This window comes from Lutjanus erythropterus, chromosome 21, assembly GCF_056507025.1.
Source record: "Lutjanus erythropterus isolate fLutEry1 chromosome 21, fLutEry1.hap2, whole genome shotgun sequence".
Lineage (NCBI taxonomy): Eukaryota > Metazoa > Chordata > Actinopteri > Lutjaniformes > Lutjanidae > Lutjanus > Lutjanus erythropterus.
In genome coordinates, this window is record NC_139337.1 from 6,593,745 (window position 1) to 6,611,126 (window position 17,382).

At 39.9% G+C, this 17,382-nt stretch overlaps 1 protein-coding gene across 7 annotated transcripts in view; it reads left to right on the top strand.

The window, feature by feature from the left end:
• Window positions 1–17,382, top strand: part of slc12a7b (solute carrier family 12 member 7b) — an 87,161-nt gene that overhangs the window by 40,637 nt on the left and 29,142 nt on the right. For 6 of the 7 annotated variants that reach the window (XM_084747234.1, XM_084747233.1, XM_084747237.1 and 3 more), the window contains exons 2-4: window positions 13,456–13,550; window positions 14,313–14,444; window positions 16,918–17,064. In XM_084747234.1, coding sequence (XP_084603360.1) covers window positions 13,456–13,550; window positions 14,313–14,444; window positions 16,918–17,064 — 374 coding nt within the window. Of the gene's footprint in view, window positions 1–561; window positions 725–13,455; window positions 13,551–14,312; window positions 14,445–16,917; window positions 17,065–17,382 lie in introns of those variants that run through there. The other variant, XM_084747238.1, reaches the window with a different exon arrangement.

Genomic DNA, 17,382 nt, shown 5'->3' on the forward strand with positions numbered 1-17,382 from the left:
CTGCAGTTTAAAATAGTAAACATTTATTGATTCAAAATGATAAACTGTGCACCTTTTACTTTGGATGGCTGATCAGTGCCGCAAGCTCACAAATGTGCTCTGCGTGAAGAAGTCAGTTTTTGAATTGACCACTGTTTGTCCTACATGAGTGTGTATGTCCATCATCCCTCCATCCTCTCCTCTCCTGACACACACTGCCCTAAAGCTGTTTGTCAGTTTCACTACTGATTTCTGCTTTCCTCACTTTCTTTGCTCCTCCCCTTTTGTGTGTGTGGTCAAACATGCACGCGCCTGTGCATTTGTGTGTGTGTGTGTAGCAGGGATCAGAAGCTCAGGGAGGTTGAGGGGCGGGAGGCGTGTGTGTCTGCGTGTGTGCATGCAGGTCTGTCGGTGGGAGGGTGAGGGTGCTTTGTGATGCATGGATGATGTCGCTGACATCGTCGTCACAGGCCACTTTTTACACACACACACACACACACAAACACACGCACACACACATACACAAACACCCACACACACACTGTCACAGAAATAGCTGATCCTCACATTATCCACACAGCACAGGCAGCATTCCTGACTTCTGCACCTCACTAGCAGTATTTCTATACTTTGGACCCCCATTACTGGAGTTCCCCAGGGACCATTACTAGGACCCCCTCCCTTCCACCCCCTTTTTTAGCCCGGCTCCTCAGAATGGAGCAGAGGGGAGGCTCTCGACGGAAGGGTAAGTTTTTCTCAACTAAAGTCCTCCTTCACTTGCCCTTTGCTAGCAACACTATGTATGAGATAACAAATTCTGACTATGCTAACAAGATATTTGGTTATATTTACAATGTTTTTGTTCTCCATAGCATGTTTTGTAGGATTGGTTTGGAAAAGATGCTTCTTTTATTGATAGGCTTTCTGTAGTGCACCTGCATTAGAGGAAGGTTTTTGTCTTGTGTTATGATTCTCCTTGACATAAATTGTCCAACTACAGACAAATGTGGCTTTAAAGGGGGTATTGGTGTGTTGTGTCCCTATACTAGATTTAACATGAGTTGTTTAAGTGCTGTTTAAAGGCTAAAAAAAATTGGCTTTGCGGTGCCTCGGTCATGATATTTGAATGGATCGCTGTGCAATGTATGGCACTAACTCTGCCAGCTAGGTCTGAGAAAGTCACCATAAGCATCTGTGCACTGTTGGTGATGTCTAACACTTTGACTAAGTGTATACCAAAGTGCATAGAAATGAAGTCAGTTTGCCTTTTTGTCTCTGCTGCTTCTTAATCTCAAAGTTGATAAATGAATGTTTTTTTTTTTTTTAACCTTGAGCTAAAGGAACTGATTTTTGACTTCTTCTGTCAGTGTGTCCTCCAGTTCTATGTTTTTTCTTGGTACAGTGAGCCGTGGGCTAACTCCGGCAGTGTTAGGCAGCTTACAGCGTCGTCACAGTGTGCAGCTTAGTGGTTATAAATAGGATGCATGGTCATTTATTACCACAGTGACCAGAGAGGCTGAGCCGAACCATTAGCACATCCTCAGTGTACCTGCTGGTGAATCAGTACCAATCAGTAAGCAGAGTGCTGATGAAGTCTGAGCTTAGCTCAAGCTTCTGCACGGCTTCCTCAGACAGGGATGTGATCACAAACACAACACAAAGCACAGACAGGAGAGGGCGGTCAGCAATGTGACATTCAGTCTTTGGCTGATGACAGACTGACTGTCCCGACGAATAACTACTTTCTACTGTGCAGTGCACTGTGGCAGGGTCAGGGAATCCCACTCCCTTATGTAACATCACTGACTGTGATGTAAAAGAATGCTCTTTAAGTGTCTGATGATGGGACATGCATCAGCAGTGAGGATTTTTTAAAACCATCTGCACTCATAACAGCTTTATCCTGCAATGATTCCATGACTTTGACCAAAAAAAATGGGATGGAGGGGCATTGTTCTCTCTGGCTTACATGTTAAACTGTGTGCACCTAATGATGAGTGAAATTAAAGCGCTTGTAATTTCTCATGTTTCTCTGCAGAATTACACTTGAAACATGCAATATCTGATACAGTTGAGACATTTTTAAATGAATTATTATTATATTTTATGTACAGGACTAAGTAAAAGTTCAACATTGAACCCTGGAATTGTCTCCATATAAAATATTGTCATATTTTTCATAATGAGGTGTTTCTCCCACACTAGCTTTAGGAGTAAAGGTTGTTTGTCTTTTTACCAGAGAAGAAGTGATTTAATCTGGTTTAGTGTCGTACAGTCAATGCCACTTACAAACTGTATGCCCTTTAGCAATGTCACATTTTTAGGGGTCACCTAATGCGCTATAGCGCAGGGACACTCTCCTCACCACCTGCACAAGTAGAACATGTGCATACACACACACACACACACACACACACACACACACACACACACACACACACACACACACACACACACACAGAACTCTTACCACCAAATACACCTGCATTCATTCATCAACAGTTACACAAGAGGTTTCACCCTTTTCCCTTTCTCCCCTCTTTATCCTACACAGTCCAGTGGGTTGCCTGGATTCTGTATTCAGTCTGGCTTAATCTGTTAAATTTAATGGTGTTGCTATTAATTTCTGACAAAATTGCACACGTAATTACAGCGGGCAAACAGGCCCAATATGATACAGACAAACAATAATCAAGATCATGCAGAGCTGACTGGTATAGAGTTACTGAATCACTTTGTACATAGGTCAAATACAGGACAGCTTTTAAGACACAAGTGCCTGTTTACAGTGCATGCACACTTTTCACCAACAGTCACTGAAGAACATTAGAGTATTTTTTCCTTATATTTCAATTTAACACCACACTAATCTCCTATATCAGTCTGTATGCTCTGATGTTTTAACCTACCTCACATTTTAATGCCTTTCTTTGTCATCTGTGATGTGAAAACAGCAGATTTTCACACAGTCAGAGAAAATAAAAGTGTGCGTCCCGCTCGAACTCTAGCTCAGTTATAAAATCCAAGCATACCACGGAGCGCCTCTCCTGCTGGGTTGCTGACAGCACTGTCAGCCGAAGAATCAGTCGCAGTGGACGGCAGTTACAGAGGAGGTTCCACGTTCTCCAGCTGCTTGATGTTCCACAGTCTTTTATCAGTTCGCAAATGTTGTCTGTTGCAGAGCTGCAGGGTTGGATGAAACTATGAAAGGGAACCTCTTTGCAAGATACAAGTCTTGTGATCTTTTTTTGTCTTTTGTGTGAGTGTTAAAACAGAAATTGTTTTCACACCTACAGAGAAGTTTTTACAGTACAGTAATTCAATGTCTACCAAATGTCAGGCCTTGATCAACTTCTCTTGGCTGACAACATTGTTGATGGGTGGAGGTTTTTGGCAGAGTTACACTGTTCAGCTTATTATTTACAGAGATCGTGTCTGGTCTTCTATTTGAATGTGTTGTGTGGTTGTTATTCTCAGTAAATAAGAGGACTTGTGATCCAGTTTTATTCCATATTTCATTTTATAGGCTATATTTGCCATGGGCCACTTGCTCTGCTTGTGAAGTTGGCTTTGATGCTTTAAGAAAAATTGTAGACTTGTCTTTTTGACATTTATATTTTGGTGTGGAAGATGAGGAAATAGTGACCCAGAATGTGTCATCACTACATTAATTAGCCTAAATAAGAAGAAACGGTGATGTCAGCACTTCTCAGAATGTGTAATTTCGGTACCAGATTTTATTGTTCAGAGGAAAAATGTAATTGTTGGCCTCATTTGACCCAGGCCTTCCCTCAACTGACCACAGTGATGCCAACTATGGTGATGGGGGTTTTGTGTTAGGACACCACTATTCTTATATACACCAACAATAAGGGGAAGTGTCAAGGAAAGGGCAAACACAATAAACGAGGTAATGTAACCCTACATGCCCTCTTAAACAGCACATAAACATATTTCACCCCACCAAGCAAGAAGAGAGTCCATCACAACTAAAAAAATGTTTATGCTGAAGCTGATGATAGATGTAGCTAAGGAGAAGAGGTGGGAATCTCTTCATGCCTCACAATTCGATTCTGAGTCAGAGGGCTACAAGCGATTATGAAAGGATATGTAATATATTTTTTCCCTGCTTTCATATGCTGGTTTTTAAGCCATGAGCTGCCAGTCAGATTGTATCCATCTGCGGTTGCTCACACTCAGCCATCCTCACTAAAACTCAAGAAGCAGCCCAGGTTAGAATGCAAACACAGTGCACATGTTTATGTCTGTAACATTTCACAATCCAGTTTGTTCAGCCAAAAGGAACACACAGCCTGGTCTTACAAAATTGTAACAGGTGATCTTTGGGTTTTGCAATATTGCAAGTAAACTCCCACACCCTGTCAAACTTGCAATATTATATTTGCTTGCAACATTTTTGGTAATAGACCTTCATCAGGCAAAAACTGGGTATGAAATTTCTGATCATTGCCATTTCTGCATCAGTTCATAACCTTTCAAGAGAGAATCACAGTGCAACTCAATTTTTTTTCTGCCCCCACTACTACTCTTCCCGCCTTCTCTTTTGAGAGTTGCACATGCACAGTACCGATCAGGCACTCATCAAGTTTATTATCTGATGCCCAAGTGAGCATCGTTTAGTTGGGTGGTGTGAGAGGATGTAGTTTTAGAGCAAGGCAGATGAAGCAGCCAGTTTTTTAAAGGCACAAGGCAAGAAGAGCCAACAGCATCTTGCTTGCATGGCAGCTAAAATGGCATGCAGTACTAGTATGAAATACTGAGGCAAGTCAGGTATTAACCCTAACCCATTTTCCCATCTATGCTAATTGGAAAAAAAGATCATTATTGTCGAACATTGTCTACACAAAGACTGTCAACACCAATCAAGTTCTGTGAAAAGACCAACATGAACAGGACCCGGAGATGCGAACAACATTTCCACCACATGACTCCTGTTTACAATTTCTGGAGAGTCTTAATTTTGCCTTTGTGAACGCAAACCAGGCCAGTTGGAAAGTTGAAACCATGCATCATCCTTGCATCGGTTTAATTCAGGAACCGGATGTTTAGATATGAACCCACCCTTAGGTTTGATGGGATTCAACCTTTGTGCACATACAACAGAATTGCAGGATTAGTGAGATAATTAAAAAATTAAAAACCCTTTAGTTAGAGACATTGTTGACATTTAAAGAAAGGACATTTTTGCATCTATTACAGTTTCATTTGAATACACACTCACACACACTCCCTGCAGCTTCCATCTTAAATGTTACTCTCCTCCCGTCTCATGCTTTCCTCCACACCAGGTGCATATTTGCCAACATTCACATCATTTGCTCCTTATTATGAATGCGTTTGTATGTGCAATGCACTTTCAGCATTCCTGGACTAACATGAGAACAGCTGATGTTAGGAGTTTGTGCAGTGCAGGATGGGTAATACTGCCAAAGAGAAGGCTGCCATCTTTGCAGCATGTACCTGGTCAGTCACCATGGCTGAGCTGGTTTTCTCAGGGGAGGAAGTAGAAATGATTTTAGCTCAGCATGATCTGAACCTTTTCTCCCTTAAATCCCAACCCCAACAGAGGGATTGGTTACAACTTTTTGATAGTCCAAACCAGACTATTAAGCGTTCAGTCATTTATTTACAATGCCCAGATATTTTTAGTGAGAGAACATAAACATGAATTTCCAGGAAGTGGAGTGAATTAGTCCAAGATAAATGGAAATGTGTAATGTGCACAGAGGCTAACATCTGTTAACTAGGCCAGGGTCTTGTCACTGCTACTGTATATGAATCTGGACCGTGTCCCCCAGGACCATTTGCTACAGAGCACATGCACACACACACACACACACACACACACACACACACACACACACACACACACACACACACACACACACACACACATATATGCATGTTGACATTTACACTTCAACAGTTAGAATATGTACAGATATTGGTCATGTTCTCCTTCTGTGGAATTGTTGTTGTTCTTTGTACTTGTGCTTTTCCTTCAGTGCATAATCTCTATAACAACAGTAATTGCAGTGTTGGCATCTACTGGGAGGATTTGTGGCAGCTGGCACCTTTGCCTAGTTTGGGATGGTGATATTCAAGTGCAGCTTGAGGTCACTGGAGGATTTAATGATGGAGGTGGGACAAAATTTGTAACCACACATCAGCCATTTTAGGCGTTTGTAGCTTGTATTGAGAGTAGAGTGTTACCATGGGCTTATGGCATTTTTTATTCCACGTTAGGCAAAAAACAATGCAGACACAGATGCAAATAGTGTTGGAGGATAAAAATATAAAATCATAAAACCAGTTAAGGTTGTCAATAGTATTGAAGTACTGATACTTTTCTTTGCCACATGTGACCACATCACCATAAGAACAATACAATACTAGGATTTGATCATAACAAAAGTTCTGAAGCCATTTCAAGAGCAATCTAACTGCTCATTCAAGTGTCAGCTCAATTTAGTCTTTTTTTTGTCCTGCCTAAAATTTTGTATTACAGCAAAACCAGTGTTTAAGTTTAAGTAAAGAAAAACAGTTATCTTATTTGGGGTGCAGAGGACTCTTTTCTTACTAGCATACTAGTACTGCACTGAAGTTTAAAATTTTGGTATAGTGACAACTTTAATACCAGTGTAATGTTCCTCTGTGCCTCCCCGCCAGTGGCAGCCGTGAACAGAGGTTTTCAGGTTGTCCCATTCTTGTGTATCCGATATCTCTAATTCTGACACAAATGTCCACTTGGGCTCGAGGATGAAGTGAAGAATTTGGTGGTCAAAGGTTGCTGTGACCTCGCTAAAGATATTTTTGCTAATTTTTTAATAATTAAGGCAAAATTACACACACACATCTCATAGGCTGAAATAATGAGGTGATGGCATTTGATATCCAAAAGTTCAAAGGTCAACTTCACTGTGGCATCATAATGTTCAGCTCTTCATCAGTCCTCTGTCCTCCTCTGTAAAAACAGTCTCTAAATGAAGACAGCATTTTTCTCACTTCTTCAATTTCTTCAATTCTTTAAATGTCTTTACTACAAACATTCGATGTGTCTGGATAGACATGGATGTAAACTGTAACTTAACTGGTTTGCAGAGACATACAGCCACACGATGACAATTCTAGTTTCCGATGTCATTAATGCCTGTGACGCATCTCAGTTGTCTTTTTTGCAGCACTCAGAAATTACTGCTGTCTCTTTTTCTTGTAGTAAGTCTTACTCTGTCTGACGTTTGCTTCTTTAAAGCAACCAGAAACTTACCTCAGCACACAATAAACTATGGCTGGAATAACTTGTTCCCATCAGTTTAATCAGTCAGGCAGTTATATTTTTGATTAATCTTTTAGTCATTTTTTAAATTGCTTGTTTTGTCCAACTGACAGTCCAAATCCCAAAGATATTCAATTTACCATGATACGTACATACGTACAAATGGATTTTGACTATACTGTGATACCATAGTAGAGCCATTACTTTGCTTGAACAAAAAACAAAATAACAATATGTTAGAACAAGACTTTAAAAGCACAGACCCAATAACATCAGAGCTTTGCTAAATTTGAAGATATTTGTTTTTAATTCACTGCAGTGCACACAGCGAAGAGGAGGAGGAGGAGATGGAAAAAAAGACCAGTGCAACTGCTATTTTATGAACATGGCTCAGGTTTAAAACAGCAGACACCGAGCAGAACACAGTAATCTGCAAGTCATGTCAGACAACAGTGGTTATTCATTCATTCAACCTTTATTTTATCCCAGAAATACATTGAGGCTGACACCTCGTTTACAATGTAGCAATGCGTTATAAATTGGTAATACTTGATTTACTTGAGAAAAGGTGTTTTTTTCTATTTATTACTACAGCTTTCCACTGTAAAAGTTCTTAAAATACCTCTGTACTGTGTGAAATATGTCCTCGTGCAGTAATAGGTGCCATGCAGCTGTGATACCAGGGCTTTACCCCTGCAAAAGAATTTAGATTGAAAAATAAATATACTGTTACATATATACCGTTACTGTCCATGCTAAAAGTAATAACATGGTATAAATTTTAGGCCTTACTTCCCAGCACAACTGATACCAACAAATATTTGAGATTTTTGCATCATTCAAGAATTGATGTATTGTATTGTATTTTTTTTATATAAGTGTGAGGCAGACCTTCTGACTGTTCGCCTGTATGTTCAGGATTACAGTATTTTTATTATAATTTAACTATAAAATACTAAACAAATAATTTGGTTACAGTCTCACAAAATAATGTTAAAATGTATTGTTGTAATCTATTGTGGTAGGTGTAATGTAACCATCACACCTTCCACTTGTGTAACCTACACCTGTGTAATGTAACCACTACACCTGGAGTGATTTCTGTTCACTTCCTGATTGACGTCTAAACCACCTTACGCGTGGGCACATGCTAAAAGCTGCAGCCTCACCTGATTTGGAAACAGTGCTGCCAGTTTTAGCTTGGCGCCGGGCCTCAAAGAGGATTTAGCCTGTCATTTAAGACAATGATTACCTGTGGTGCGTAGCATCCTACCAGGCTCAGCAATGACTGACAGCTTGGTACACCCTTGGCTGCATCCACCCAGTAACATGATCATTACGTTGAATTTATTCCCGGTCATCCCAGCTTATTGAAAAACTGTGCCCTCACCTAGTGTTTTCTGCTATCCTGCTCAGAGCGCGTTTTAAAGTGCTACACAGTACAAGGACATAGTGACTTTCCCTGTGATTACCACCGAGCTAAGCCACGCTGCAAGCCTCTTATTCCCCCTGCAGCTGGATCAAGCAGTAAAAGTTACCCATGAAATCCCCACGGTGGCCAGAGTTCACAGTCACAGCTCCACTGATGAATGAACAAGACCTGGCAGAGAACCGTGGTCAATAATGTGCTCTCAAAAGTGTAAAGGGATGGAAAATATACAAAAGATATTGATATATGGTTGTGAACACTTCCTGTACTGTTTTGAGGCATATACAGTGTCTGTAGCTGAAACCCAATTCATTAAAAAAGAGTTTTTATGAATTAATAAAGCATATGCAATGGCACTTATAATGGTTCTGTCATGGCTTCTGGTTAAACTCATAAACATGATGACAAGCACATCAGATATTTTCTGTAGAATTGAGATGGATTATGGGTGCAAATGGTTTTGAGGTCCAGTGTGTAATATTGACTGGAATCTATTGGCAGGATATGATAGAAATGGAATCAGATATTCAAGTATGTTTTCATTAGTTTATATTCACCTGAAAATATCAGTTGTTGTGTTTTATTTACCTTAGAAGCTGCCATGATGCACCACCACCTTTCTACTGTAAAATAGATTAACAAAACACTGGTTCTAGACAGTGTCTTTCACATTTTGTGTTTGGAAGGGGAGGGTGAGGTGAGGTGTTTGCAATCTGCAAGCTCTAAATCCTACACACTGGTCCTTTAAAAGCCAAATTTGAGGATGTCCAACACTTTTCTTTCCTCACAGTGAATAGTAGAACTGAAACAATTGTCAATTAATTTATGGCACTATCATCAGAAAATTAATCTACAACTATATTGATGATTAGTTACATTTTTCAGATGCAAATACCCAACCTTCTCTGGATTCAGATGTTGAAGTGAAGGATTTGCTGTTTTGTTGTAAACTGGTGGATATGATGATTTTTAGAAAAGTTTAAACATTGTGTAAAATGCAAATAAAAACAGAATACTTCTTTTCAATCTATATTCAGTTGAATACAGCACAAAGACAAGATATTAAGAGTTAAAACGGATTAACTATATTTTTTGTAAATAACACACTCAGATGAAATTTTATGCCTGCAGTATGTTCCAAAAAACTTGCCACAGGAGCGTGTTTATCACTGTTACATTCTTTAACAACACTCAGTAAGCATTTGAGAACTGAGGACACTAATGGTTGAAGTGATGTTGTTGTCACGTTGTCTGGATGGAAGCACATGTTGCTCCAAAACCTGTATGTACCTTTCAGCATTACTGGGGCCTTCATAGACGTGAATGTCCATAACTTCCTAAACTGTTGGACTATTTGTCCAGGCAGTTTTTCACAAAGTGTGGAACCTCAGACCTTGTAATGTGACTGTTTGCCGAAATGTTTATAGCTTTATAAGTCATTGAAAGAAGTGAATTATCATTTAGCAAAACATGGCTGCAGGAGTTGCTGCATTTGTAGTGTCTGGATGATAATGTTGTGTTCTGTCCTCCGGTGTCCTTGTGTTGGTTCCCTTTGGGTGCTCTGGTATGGACTTTCTTTGCTCTTCAGTTGAAGAGGTTTAAAGTCACCACCTCTGTTATTTCCTGTTGTATTTTTCCTCTTCCATTCAGTTTGAACCTCATGTTTATTGTTTTATTGTTTATTTATAGAGTTTTATTGTCTATAAAGCACAATGTACCATTTTTGTCTGTGTGTTTGTTTTGCTAAGGCTTACGCCAGCAGAGTTTTATTATTACCAGTGTTGCATGGCAGGGCTGGGGTCTACTTAAACTGCACCTTGTGTCACTCCTTCTTACTCAGAATCATAGTTTTGAGGCGGCTCTTGAAGATTATATTATTTTGACTTCTTTTGAATCCTCAGAGGGAATGGGAAAAAATGGTAAATCTGATTATGTGAAATAAATGAATTGATCTTCCTTAGTTTTGGACATTTTTTTCTTCCCTAAAACAACCCAGATGAATTGGAATTTTTTGAAGTTGCCCGCATTTTGAGCTTTTTTTATTCTAAGTAATATGACTTGATTACATGTGACTGAAAGCAAGAGAAGCTTTTCCATCCTTCATATGACGGAGGAAGGGAAAGTACACACACACACTCGCACAGATCATCTTTAGCAAACACATTTGTCTGGAAATAAGACCTCAGTGTTGACACTTGGACTTGACAGCTGTTCAGGTATCTTAACCCCAACGCTCTAAGCTGTCTGTTCATTCAAAACATTTACTCAGTGCGTCGCTGTGGAGGTTGCCGGCCCCCGCAGCAAAGACACAACGTGGTTCACAGTTTGGTGCTAGAATGTTGTCTCTGAAGGATCGGCTCTGAAGGCTCAGTTGCTGTGTGCGATGTGGATCGCCTGTGTGAGCTCTGTATTGTGGTTGGTAAAGTGAAGATGCAGAAAAGAGGAGACTGGCTGATCCATAAGACCTTAAAAGTTGCAGCATCTGTTGCCCTCTGGCTCATGGGGCAGCAGCTCAAAATGAGATCCTATTGTTTTTTGCTGCTGCATATTATCTGTGCTTTTGCAGAATAATTAGTGAATCCTTGAAGGATGAGGAGAGATGACAATGCACATTTAACAGCCACTGTCAGATCTGCCCCTGTCCCCTAAAATACTCATTAAGTTTTACCACAAAGTTAAAAAACAAAGTGACATTTTGCAAGTAAATAAATTAAATAATTCTAAGCAAATTTTCAGTTTCTTAACTGGCAAGTTAAGAAAGATCTGTTCAAGTTGTCATTACATTACAAGTTCACATCTTTCACATCAGATGTTCTTAGTATGACAGCCAAGACATCACAAGAATGATGCCCATTTTTGAAGTTCAGTTACCTGTTTTAAAGAGTTTGTGTGGCTTGACATGCAGGTTAGTTCAATGGGAATGATCTGGAATTTGTCAAATCTACTTGTTGCTTTACTTTGCGAGGCAGCTGGATCAGAGAGATCACAAGATCACGACATCATGCTTCAAGGTATCCTCTAGGAGGGACTACTGGCAGCTTCGTGCATGGTTTTAGGCGTGCCGACAGCGAGAAGCGTCCATGGAAGCGACTCGTCTCGAACAATGGCAGCTCTTGAAGAGGTTAGCGTAGATGCTGTGATAGCATTAGTCATATCAGAAGTGGAAAGTAAGAAGAGCAAAGAATGGCACTGAAGGCTTTTCCCTTGACCCGGCCGGCTTCAGCAAGAGTTTGATTTACCAGCTGGCTCCGCTGTTTGATCTGATTGGTTGAATTTAGCCTTTGTTAGACGAGATGGACAGATGGTTCATCAAATCACCTGCCAAGTGCCTTCTCTTTTCCAAACAGTTTCTAAAGATGACTTTCCAGATGGTTCTGTGTAAGACCATCTGCTGTATCAGGTTACTTGTTTCTGTGCCATGCTCTAATTGTGCCTTCTTACCTGCATTATTTTGCTGCGTGTGATCGTCTGTGTTTGAGATCATCTGCATCACTTGCTATTTTGCCAGCAGGCTGTATGTGTGTGTTTGATGTAGGTCTTGTAGGTTTTACATTAATGTAAATTGCACATTTTAATTTCTCACTCTCACATTATGTTCAAGTAGTCTGGTGCTACAGTTGTTGTTGAGTTTGGTGCAGCTGGTTGTTTTCGGGCTTCTATTTAAATGTCTTTTAGTTCACACTCATAAACCTCATAAAGGCTGAAACATGCTGTTGACCCTTCTTTTATTATTTTCCACTGCAGTTGTCATGATACCAGAATTCTGAACTTTGATACACGGCTAGAATTAAAAAGCAATACTCGATACCTCTTTTGATACCACTGAGTTGTGTTAAAGCCAAATTTCAGGCAGGACAATAAAGACTCAAATGTTTTTCTTTCATAGTGTCAGTATTTTCATTTATCATATTGATTTAAACAAGCGGCATTGAAAAAGTATTGAAGTATCAATACTTATCCTCCACTATATTGCCAAATTGCAGTTTGTCTTTTTTATGTTATGTTTAATTTGTTTGCTATTCATCAATGTGAGTGTTTTATGGTTTACTCTGTTTAGTAGAATCTGAACAGATAATCACAAGACAGCATTTGTGTCTTGAAATTCTCTAACTTTGCTGCTCTCAGAGTGTGTTTGTGTTTGTTTGTTTTTTTTTGTAGCTCAATTGCATAAAGTGAGATTCCATTTACCTTTGAGGTATCAATTAATAATGCATAATTTGAGAAGTCCTCACCATGATCTGGTTTATTAAAAATGTATATAAAAAACAAATATAAACTCAAATGCACATGAGTGCAAGGCAGAGACTCCAAAGTGGCTTTGAGGCTTTTAGTCTAAACTGTTTGGAATCCTTAGCAGGAACTATTTGCACAGACAAATAATTAATTTTTTTTAGATATTATCAGGTCACGATGATAACATCCCCTCGTCTAAAGATGTTGTGAACTGATCTGCAGCATCTGGATTTGGTACTACCCAGACATTTTCTAATCTAAAGGATCATATTGGCTATACAAAGAGCCTGTCAAAGTCCTGTCCAAACCTGGCTGCAACAGCAGATCCATGCTGTCACTTCTTTCTCCACAGATACACAAAACACTAACAGGCACTATACAAAACATTATGGAACCATCAAAGGAAAGCACTGATTTACTCCATTTTCCTAATGCAGAGCTAAATAAATTGCTTTATTATGTATATTTAAACCTACGCTGCATTTATAGTAAAGAAAAAAATGTTTTGTTTCTACAGGTGATGGCGTCCCAAAGGAAAACAGTCCCTTTATCAACAACACAGACAATGACAAAGGCAACAGCTACGATGGAACCAACATGGCTCTGTTTGAGGTAAACGCCCAGCAGTTCTGATCATCATAAACTTGATGTGGCCCCCATTTTACTACACATGGAAATGCACCAGTGTGATTTGTTTTGGCGAGATGTTATAGGCCGTGAAGGAGAAACCCCAAAGTGTGTGGTAGAAATACATCAATATCCTTTTTTTAAGAAAATATTCACTGCCGGAGCTATTTCTGCAGTTTTCAATTTGGTGTAGCCTGTGAAGCTCAAGCCATAAATTAATGCACCATATGTTAAATGCATCAGAGTAAGCTGCGGTGAACTAAATAAATAGTACACAATCTTGCCTGGGCTGGACAATGTGTCAGTCAAAAAGTATTCTTTGTCACAAAATCTGGTGCATTCCTTCAAGTTCATTCAGCTGAACCTCTGCCAGGTGCTTTGCCCTGCCACTTGGCAGACCTTGGCGCTCTGTGGTCACTGGCCCTCGCATAGGATCAATTAGGCGCCGCGGCTTCTGTTTCCCCGCTCCGCATGAAGCCGGACCAGCTGTGCTATTCTGAGATGCTTTGAACAGTTTGCTCAATATTTCTCTGTTCATTTTGATCCTGGAAAAGTTTGGCCCTGGACACACATGGTAACTAACCACTCAAAGGCAAAATTAAAGTTGTAAAAGTATTTTTAAAAATCCAATATTATTTTGTGTGTTGTCAACTCAAATGTTATGGTACTGTGATTTGGGATTCCATGAGGTTTAAACCAAATGATAAGTTTGTTCAGCCTGTTAAAACATATGTTTCTCTCTTGCAGGAGGAGATGGACAGTAACCCCATGGTGTCATCTCTCCTTAACAAACTGGCCAACTACACCAATCTCACTCAGGGGGCCCAGGAGCACGAAGAGGCTGAGGAGGATGAGGGGCCCAAGAAAAAAGCTGTTAAGGTGCAGCAGAGAGCTTTGTTTTATACGTCGTCTGTTATCAGAGCTGTCAGGTGGAGCTGTTTACATACAGTGCAGTGAGGAACTGTACAGTTGCATATTAACAGGTGTTCTTTTAAACACACTGAACTCCATTACATAATAGGGTCTTTGACCGATGAAGCCCTGCCATCTGGGCGAGTATGTAAACTTGAACTCCTTATTTTCTTCTCCATAGCATTTTGTTTCCTCTTTTAGCTTTTCTGCTTATTGAAAAACTTTGCTCAGTGTTTGGCAAAAGAACAACAGGTCAGACTGTTGCAGAAAGACATTTTACTATATGTGTGATTTGTATTTTTTGGTGGTGGATTATGTGGTGTGTCATTGCTTTACACTGTTTACAGGAAGTGGATAATAAATAGTCTTCTACTTACTTTCCCATTAGTCAGCCTGTATTGCTTCAATATCCATATTTGTGCTTGAAAGCAAAAGCTGAGTACTTTGATCAACTGTTTATGGGTCCAAACGCCTATTTTGACAATCATTGGTTTGAGCAATTTTTTAAGAAAAAGTCAGAATTCTCTGATTGCACCTTTTAAAAAATGAATATTTTCTGTTTCTTTACTTCTCTCTGACAGTAAATTGAATATCTTTGAGTTGTGGACAAAACAAGACATATATAGGACATCATTTTGGACTTTGGGAAACCGTGATTAGCATTTTCTGACAACTATTAATTGATTAATCAAGTAAATAATCAGATGATTAATGAACTAAGAAAATAATCGTTAGTTGCAGTCCTAATGACAACATATGGAAAAAGATTTTTAACTATGGGAGTTGCATAATTTTTAACTTAACTCCCATGATACTGTACTTTGATGGTAACACGCCTGCTCCTGGCTAATAACTGAGGCTACTGCTGAGTGCACGTTTAAATCATGAAAGGAAATTCGAGGCAGAAATAAATATAAATGCAACATACGAATCACCGGAGGATTAGTTTAGCTTTTTAGACACTGGTGTAGCAGCTAACATCATTAGCTTTAGCCTAGCTAACTCCAGGGAGCTAAGTGGAACATTTTGCTTAACATCCATTTATACAATGGCTCTGGTGTTTGATTGTTCTGGTTGTAGTAAGTAACAGAGCTTCTTAAATCACACAACTGCAGCCACTGGCTAGAATCGAACCCAAGTCTACTGGACTGAATCCAAGGGTATTTTCTCAACCAACTGACTTACAGCCGCACCCTAAATTTATACTTTTATATAGAGTGCGGTCAGTTTTTTTTAATGTAGATGTAATGAGAAATATAACTCAGACAGTCGAGAAGGTACTGTCTGTTGTGTTCAGCTCCACCATCCATTTGTGCAGTTTGTCCTCTAGAAACATTCAATGCTCATGTGTTGGTTTCTCAGAGAAGAAAAATTAAAACTGGCCACAGTGCCGCCATGCTGCACATACATGCTTCTGTAACCACAGCCTCAGTCCCATGCCAGTTGCTCCATCTCGTCCCCTGCATGGAAATAGGACTCGGGGCACCTCCCATTGGCTTGCAGGCACATCTTGGTAAAGAATTAAGCTGACACCATTGTCGCCCCTCTTTGTCCGGACCAGTAGGACTAGTGCTGTGCATTTGGAGACAGATGCCAAAAAAGGTAGCTGGTCGTTAATCTGAGGCGATCAATTTGACATTTTGTTTATTTTGTCAGAAAAGATTCCTATTATTCGTGTTGCTCGTGCCTTTTTACATGCTGTTGCGAAACCACCGCTTTTTTGCAAGGAATGCTATCTTTTGGGGGGAGCACTGAAGGATTTTCAACACGTTTTGTTACTTGTTACAGGATAGTGTAGAGTGGTTTATATAAATGATGCCTGTATCACTGAGATGTAAGTCTGAAATCCAGTCCAAACTTTTTTTTTTTAATCAAAGAAGAAAATTGAGAGTGATCTTCATATTGCAAACCGTGGCAGCTTTAGCTTTGCATTTATGATGCCGCCCTGTCAAACAGAGTGAAAGCACAGCTCATAAGTCATCATCAAGAAGGGATGCAGTGTTGTTACTGACTCTGTTGTATTCAGTGAGTATGTTTTTATGCCATCTTAAATAACAGCATATTAATAATTAAACTATACGATCATGTTTTATCCATTATGTTGCAAGATTCTTCAGGATTTTATTTTTTTGGGACCGGTCCTAGCTGCATCGACTGATTACGATGTTTTGCCATGTGTACACAGTTTTATGTTCCCTTTTCAGTTCCCCTTCAAATATTTCCCTCTTGTTCCCTCTCTGTTCTTCCTCTATCCTGTCTTTCTTGCGGCTCATAGTTGCCAACATGTTGTAATTCTCACCTCATGTTCCTCTCTTGTCTCCCTCCTTCCTCTTTCCATCCCTAATCACCCCCTACACACACACACACACTCATGCATACATTAATCTCTTTTCTACTCGATTGTCTTTTCTCTCCCATCTCACCCCCCTCCCCTCTACAGAGCCCTCAGATGGGGACCTTCATGGGTGTCTACCTCCCCTGCCTCCAGAACATTCTCGGGGTCATCCTGTTCCTGCGTCTTACCTGGATCGTCGGCACTGCCGGCATCTTGGAGTCCCTGGCTATCGTCTGCTTGTGCTGCTCTTGTGTGAGTACTCGACCCTCATGACATGCAGTACATGACACGTCCCTTTTCAGTTCTATTATGCATTATTCATATGAGCCTTTAAAAAAGTTTAGTGGAAGGAAGGTTTGAACATCTGCACCTCTACTCTATTATCATGTGTTTATGTGTAATTAAAGGTCCATTGTGTAAGATTCAGTGGCATTGCAGCCAACTGAACACCCCTCCCCTTCAAAGCATGTTGGAGAACGAAACTCCATCTAGAGCCAGTGTTTGGTTTGTCCATTCTGGGCTACTGTTGAAACATGGCAGTTAAACATTCATTCTTATTTTCAGGTGATT